Genomic DNA, 8,382 nt, shown 5'->3' on the forward strand with positions numbered 1-8,382 from the left:
TATTAAGTTTAGTAGTAGTAGTTGTTAGTTATATGTATNTATNTNTATATNTATATATATATATACTNTATATATTATATATATATATATATATATATATGTGTGTGTGTGTGTGTGTGTATTGTTTGCTACCGGCGACGCTATTTCGATACTGTTTGAGGGAATTTCTATGTGTGCATGATATTTTAGTTGAGAATGCACCTGACAGTGACGTTTTTCGAGCCTCGTACCTCGGCTTAGGTAGGTAGTTAATAGAATTTATGGTGTTGCTCTTTCACTATCGATTTGCACTTTCTGGAGTATTAGTATTGATACTCTCAAAGACCGTGACATATAGTATTAGGGTTTTATACTTCAAATGATGATTTTGTGGGATATTTCTTCTCGTAGCTCATTTGAATATTCATTTCTACCTCCTCTGTTACATCGCCGTCCATGAAATCATCGTCCATACACAACCACGAAGTCGTAGTGTCCTCATTGAGCCTTTGTAGTGAGTTTTGGTGGTTTTCTCAGTTAATGTGGCGAAAAAAAGACTGTCTGCATCTTGAGCGACTGTGCAATGGCTAGGCACGCCGATCAGAGGTGAGAATGCCCATGGATTCGGTTCAAAGTACTGGTCACGGAAAGGATGGTACAGTAAGGTCTTCATATCGTCATTCAGGACATCCCAAGCATTAGTGAACAGTTCTTTAAAAATCAGTTTAGGTCCGTGGAAGGACTGTAAACAATCTTGGTCATCCACTGTCCCGTTTTCGAATTGAGGACGTATACACTCCACATCGGGAATTATGTTTTGCGCCCACCGCAATGCTGTGTTCAGACCAAATGTAGTAGCAAAATTTGGGATGTATCCTTTCCAGGTTTGTATTATGCCTTTCTTACTTTGCACATCATAAATTTGGGACATTGTAACTTTGTTCATCACGGCCATGTCGTCATTGAAGTAGATATATTCGTTGCCCAAGGTTGGAATGAAAGAGATAAGAAATTCAAGGGTCTTACTATTATAGTTATGCAAGCGACCCATATCTCTCATAGCGGGTTCTTTCGCTTCAAAATAGTTGTTGAATAGCTCGCTCTGGGTGACGTAACGCAAGCGTAATGATTCGTTTGCTGGCTTGAGGTAGTTGGGCCATTAGCTATCTGTTACTATGTATATTCTACGGATCCATGGTGCGTACATTTCAATACTTCGCAACTATACTTCAACTGACCAAAATCTCGAAATCTATTGTCCACTATAGCACTAGCTGTTAGTTTTGAGCTGTCTACCATCGCTTTTGCATATCTTAATGCACTATCATATTCACCTCTCCATGCAGTGTCTGATCCGTTAACCCACATCACCACGGCATCCACTACTGCTTCGTGGCACAAGGACACTCCACATGCAATCTGTACCCTCTTGCAGTCGTACTCATCAATGTAGATAGAACGTCACACTCTTCTCGCAAGGCCATTACAGACATATTGGCACTGCCTGGCAGAGGTTTATTAGCGCCCACAAACGGACTTTCACATGGTGGAAGTACGTCGACACTAAATAAAAAACACAAGACTGCGACAGATATGATTACTAGTTTGCCATGCCTTTCCAGTTGTACGAGTATCATATTATTTTAATTATCGTTTGCGCTATTGTATTATTATAAATGGCTGCAAGCGGTTGGAACGCTATTTAACCTGCCACTCCGCCTCCTTGTGATACTTTCTTATCAGTGGTTCAGTACATCAGCTGAGGAGAGCAAAGACTTATTTCGATCACTCGTATATATTTTTTGTTGACCGAGGATGAATTTCTGTATTTGAAATCTACTTCGGCCACAGTGTGGAACACTAACCTTGAATGTATGGTAGAATATAATACAAGTGAGCAAGGTTAGTTAAGATAGTCGGTGCCATGGTGTTGTACTCACTACTCAGTAGGCGTGGAGAGACAACCTGCTCCATGCTAAATATAAAATATTTATGTTTCCGCTTGCGTGTATAAATTATTTTGTAAAAACAGTCACGTATTTATTATTATTTTAAAAAGACCCTCTACATTGTACATACCCTCTACTACTCTAGTATAGAGAGAGTCTGAGAGTCTGAGAGAGAGCCATACTATTTTTGTTTAGTTTGTCAGGAATCAATTCCATAGCCTTCTATGTAACAGAACAGGAATTCTTATTTTCTAATTTAAAAAACAATGAATCTATACGGTTTCCATTGGTTCACACTATTCACTATGTATAAAGCCACATTTCACATTTCCACATTTGCCACTGTTCAACTGTTGAGTGTTGTCACTTGACTGTTGGCAGTTGGACTTTGTTGGTATCAATGGTATGTGTGTACATATTTACAATCGACTGACGACAGTTCGAGCTGTTCGACACTCAGACTTCCGAGTGACTCGACTCTTGTGACTTGTGAAGTTGTGAGTCTTTTGACGGTCTGACGTCTGACGGTGTGATGACTGTGAGTGTGTCGAGACTCGAAACTCGAGACTCGAGTGTGAACTCGCTGCACTGTGAAGTGTGAACTGTGGTAATTGTGGACTGTGGAGTGCCGAGTGCGAACTCTCTCCAAAAACAAAAAAAATAGAGGCACAGTGACACAGTGACAGTCAGACAGAACTTCATAACTTTAGAAGAAGTGAAGAACTCAGAACTCAGAACTGAGAACTCAAAAGTGTGAATCACTGTGATTCTGTGAATTGTGATTTGTAAAAACTCGAAACTCAAATCTCACATCTAAAATCAGTGAAATGAGTATTTTCAGTTTTATTTTCAAACTCACCGGTATTTAGTACTCTTCTGTCTTGACCAATAGAGTCTAAAAAGTAAAAATAGACTCGACAGACGAGTGACGAGTGACGACACTGTCGTTCACGACAGTGATGAGTGACGAGACATGAAGATTGAAGACTCGAAGGCATCAGAGTTCAGAGTTTTCAGACTCCAGAGACTCGGAGTTCAGAGACTCGGAGTTCAGTGACTCGGAGTTCAGATAAATCTCAACTCTCATTTTTTGAACAAAAAAAGCTTTTTTTAAAAACAATCTGTATGTATACAGTATGGGTACGCGATTAATGACCATACATGTATAAACATATGGCATATATTGTTAGATCACGTTGCCGCATCATAAGGGATGCCACATTTGTGCTTGCATTTTTCTGTAACCTATCAGCACATCGCAGTTCATGGGAACCTCTCTTACAATCGGGCAAGACGGCAAGCTTACCGACTGCCACAGATCCCTTCTATATCGCTTGGACCGAGTCTAGTGAAATCACTCCGCCAGGTCGCAGTACACACATGTCTGCTAACTCTAACCCGAGTCGCTCTGCTAAAGATTGACTTATCAATGTAGGCGTAGCTCCCGTGTCGAGGTGCACGTGGCTAATTATGTCACCTACACGAACATTTAATGAGCGACTTCCTCAAGGCATTCCTGACTGGGGATACAAACGTCGCATTGTCAATAACTAGTGTAATTTTACCTGCCGCAATGTTGGATCCTGCTGCCTCCGAACAAACATTGCTAACAACTGCCCCTTTTCCGGTTTTGCATAACGCTGCAACCACAGCCGCTGCTTCCCATCATTCTTGAGAGCCTGAGGCACCAGTTTGCCCTTCCTTTTGATAGCGCCTGTCAATCAGACTGCGTGGAGCTTGTGCCACTTTTCGAGGGACAATATCGCTTCAGATGCAAGGAGCTTTTGCACACATGGCAGTCTGAGTAGCGAGCTGCGCCAGACGCCAGGCATCTGACCTAGTGCTGCCGTGGCGAGGCCTGCACTCGAGGTTTTATTAGTCACCCGTGAAAATGAATAGCACACGCTTGACTACGTGCAAAGCACAACCCCTAACATGATTAAAGCACTCTTCATTACAAATAACACTCACTTGAACGTGACATATGAACAAATCACTCGTCAAAGTGACTACACTTCAAGTGACTACACTTCAACGTGAATAGCACCATATCCACTATAAAGAGTAGCTGTGCTCACACCGGGGCCAACCCGCAAGTCCAAGGTCTTTAGTAAACTGGAAATGTTTCGATGATGAATATCTATCCGATCTCGATGCTTAGTTGAAATGGGATTCGGCGATCCAAGACCTACCCGTATCTGTAGACGGTGAGCTCATAATAACAAATCGGCGAATATTGGTTACGCTATGCGTATATCAGATCAAGCTAAGGTTATGATGAATTCTTATCGGCGACTGATTCGCCTAGAACTATGCGTCGCCTTGTGTAAAGTGTTGCACGGCAAAAAAACGAGTACGCTGATGACAAATATAATATGATATTGTGTTCTCCATGATCTTTGTGTTGTTGTGTACCACAAAGTCCACGTGCACGGACAACGGGTTAGCGATAGCACATCGTGACAAAGAAGTTCAAGGTGCAGTTGGGTGTACCAAACGGATGCATAGAGAGTATACATGCTGCAACGAAATTCAAAGATAATACTTACCAAAACGAAATTCACCACCTGTCAAACGAAAACGAAATACAATACCTGCCACACGAAAGTGGTAAGATTCAATATGTACAAATTTTATTGCGACTATTCATGTGATTTAAATGTAGAGAATGCGGTTGCATCTACCCATATGTTTTTAATGTGAAAGCATGTTGTTGCAACAACTGCCCATGTGCTTTATCTCGCTCCAAGGGAAACCTGTATACTATACAAGGCACCTCGAACAGGCCAAACACATTGCATTGGGGATCACATACAGGATAATTACTTTGGTAGCTAATTGCTCAATCACAGGGTGAACTAAGGGTGTATCAGTCCCAGAATCCCCAATTGGTTATATTATTCAGGACTGTAAATTATACAGACACTTGATCTTATTCTCGAGATATTATAACTAAGGCTCGGACTAGTCACTGCTTAGGTAAGCTGTGAAGAGTTTGTTGATCTCATAGTGCTCATCCCCGTGTGTTAGGAACACTAGCACCTCTTCCGTCGTGGCACATTCAAAGGCATTCCTTTCGGGTAGTTCAGTGCTCACGATATCCTGCATTAGTGTTACAACGAATACTCGTGTTACTTTCTGCGTATCTGTGTAGGGTGTGGTGTCTATTACTTTTCTGCATCTCTGTGTAGGGTGTAGTGTCTATTACTTTTCTGCATCTCTATGTAGGGTGTAGTGTCTATAGTGAACTGTGGTCTTCGAGTTGCGACACGCGTGTTGCGTTTGGTATACACCGATAGATAGACCTTCGTATTAACTTGAATTGAACGTGATTTTAAATATGAGTAGCCGTCGCAGACCGTGAATGGGTTGTGTAGGTGGAGAAGATCGATCTTTACAATGAGTGTTATTCTAACCCGCACTAGTACAACTTGCTAGGTCCTCTAGTGTGCTCGTGTCTGTGTACACATTTAAGCGTGTACAACTTCAGGTGCATCGTTGTATGCACCTGCGTGTGTGTAAACAAGTGGTATACGCTTCATATATGCCGGTAGTTTGTGTATGCTAACACATCTATTTATATCGTAGCCGTGTACGTGTACGTGTGCGTGAGTGTGTAATTGCATCCGTGCTGTTTTGAGTATGTGTGCTTTTTTTTGTCGGTATGTCCTTGTGTATGTAATCATGGTCGCCAACAGAAACACACATATCGAGTATCGGATGGTCGGATTAGTGACAAGTACTAAGGGACGTGTATGGACATATTTGTATTGCAGTACACTATACGGTGTGATTTAGGTAGTCCAGGCTGATGCGTATGTGACGAGAACAGACATACTGCCTCATCTATCTCCGCATACTTACCGCTCAACCCAATAACGTATAAAACATCTAACCCCAAACCCCCATATACAAGGACGCTCTTGTACATACATTCTCACACACACACACACGTGAACACCACACACGCACGCGTGAACATCATGCCTCGTAAGGTATGCTGATCTCCGTCGCGGCTGTGTTGCGCACGCGAATCTCCAATCCCTTACGACTCACTGCCAGCCATCGGTTGCGGTTCATATTCAGTTGGTCGTATGTAACACCCATAGTTTCCCTGGTGTCTTTGCTGTAGTACTGTTTATTAAGTGTGTTTGTTTTGGGTGTGTGTTAGTCAGATCAATAGTTAGGTCGCACTGTGCTTGCGTAAGTAACACGTGAGGCTGTATTGGACTCGTGCAATGGGACGGTACTGCTACTGACTGTGGGGGCATATGTAGTACAGGACACACATGTAGTACAGGATCATATGTAGTACAGTACACACATGAGGTACGAGCAGGATAGTATAAGTCTGCGGTATGAGCCACAAGTGTATCTTGCGAGGTTAGAGACCATAATTCGGTGCTAGTGCATGTCAACAGTTAACGATTGACCTATGTTTAGAAAGTGTACGTTCGCTCTTCTTCACTTCATTTAATACGTGCACACATTATATATATATATATATATATATATATATATATATATGTATATGTATATGTATATGTATCTATATATGTATATGTATATGTATATGTATATGTGTATGTATATGTATGTATATATACATCTTGATCACAGTCCCTGACATACGTCGAGTCGGAAACACAGAGCATGTATAGACCAATCACTGACCATATCTTCGGCAACATAAGGCAAAACAGATGTGAAGATACAAACATATAGTAGTGCGGACATACCCATACATACAACTCGCCCTATATGCATCTACGTCTGCTTATAGAAGGTGACTACTACAGACCAAGATATTAAAAGCGGTCTTGACTACGATGACAACCGAATCGCAAATAAACTACAGTAGCAAACCACGCAACAACGAGGCACAAGCGCACAGCTTGCTTACAAACTCACATGGTACATAATACGGCCATGAATACACACATGGACCACTACTATTGTCAAATACACCCAACCTATAACCCGTTTTAACATCAACCGTATGAACATCAAACAAAGCATAGACATGAATGCCATACTTACATCAATCTCAACCCACACCCCAAACCCTAAAACTGAACTATAAACCCTTAAAACCCAAAAACTAACAATCTCAACCCACACCCCCATCGCACACACACCTCAATCTCAAACATCGCACAGCCATAAGCGGGGCTGCGAGTGGCGGCAGCCATGTAGATCTCAGCTGATTCACTTTTGCTCAGACCACTCAGGGCCATCCATTGCTGGTCAATGTTGAACAGAAGCTCCTGTTGTGGGGAGAGATCAGTGTGTGAGTGTGGGTGGTATTGCGGTGTGTGGTTGTGCTATGGGTAAAATGATTGTGAATGGGTATTGTTTGTATATATATTGTTTGTATATATATATATATATATATGCACTCAACTCACTCTTTGATCTTCCTCACCCTTTCCCTTCCATACTAACCTTGATAGGCTGACCTCTATGTACATCCTTACGGAGGGTCATCTTCTTCAGTGTACGCATAAGCCCTGAGCGAGCCTTCCTCTCCTCCCCTACCCCTGCATTGAGACCACTTGATGCTGAGTTCATGTCTGAGCCGTGGGCACTTCCCATGGAGTCGCGGTTGGTTTCCTTCTTGTTAGCTACACTTCCACGCAGTTTCTGTGTGGTGTTAGGTGATATAGAACTGATGAGAAGCAATGCCTGAATGGATAACTACTACAGGCGCAGGGGGTTAGGGAGCCATGAGTGTTGTGTATGTACTAGTACAGTGCATGCATACACGTGCATGTGCTTTTCGCTACAATTTAACGGTCAACTATTCTATAAGCATAAACAATGCACTCATCGACGCAATCGTTCTACAGCTTTGACTACGTTTCATATGATAACACTACGTATCTTGTTTAAAACTCTATATATGATAGCACTACGTATCCCTTGTTTAAAACACTACATACGATAACACTACGTATTTCTTGTTTAAAACTCTACATATGATAACACTACGTATCTCTTGCTTAAAACTCTACATATGAATGCGTGTGTGAGTGCCTGCCCATCTATATGACAGGTACACCTCACTTCCCACACCACCACACACCCCACACACCTTCATAGTCATTCGCAAGCCCTTGCTCTGTGCGGATGCCAAGTCTGAGTTAGGACTGGCTACGCCCAAGCTCTCTGCACTATTCAACAGCTCGTCACTGCTCCAACTCATACCACCCTGTGTCACGGCTTTGATGGCATCTCGCAGTCCGGATTCACCGTACTTCCCGAGTACAACCTGAGCGTGATTGTAAGTGTGTGTGTGTTTACTTATGTTCATAAATGATGAAATCGTATAGAAATAAACTATATATGTATATATATATATATATATATATATATATATATATATATATATATATATATATATATATATATATATATATATATATATATATATATATATATATAGTACTATATA

General features: G+C 41.6%; 1 protein-coding gene across 1 annotated transcript in view; it reads right to left on the reverse strand.

Moving 5' to 3' along the window:
- Positions 1 to 4,791: 4,791 nt before the first annotated feature.
- The window catches only part of SARC_10139 (hypothetical protein), a gene marked incomplete at its 5' end in the record, with an annotated part of 5,481 nt that continues 1,890 nt past the window's right edge, over positions 4,792 to 8,382 (reverse strand). The window contains 5 exons of the mRNA XM_014295826.1: positions 4,792 to 5,030; positions 5,916 to 6,062; positions 7,067 to 7,195; positions 7,374 to 7,571; positions 8,023 to 8,199. Coding sequence (XP_014151301.1) covers positions 4,893 to 5,030; positions 5,916 to 6,062; positions 7,067 to 7,195; positions 7,374 to 7,571; positions 8,023 to 8,199 — 789 coding nt within the window. The remainder of the gene's footprint in view (positions 5,031 to 5,915; positions 6,063 to 7,066; positions 7,196 to 7,373; positions 7,572 to 8,022; positions 8,200 to 8,382) is intronic.

This window comes from Sphaeroforma arctica (assembly GCF_001186125.1).
Source record: "Sphaeroforma arctica JP610 unplaced genomic scaffold supercont1.1149, whole genome shotgun sequence".
NCBI classification, from domain to species: domain Eukaryota; class Ichthyosporea; order Ichthyophonida; genus Sphaeroforma; species Sphaeroforma arctica.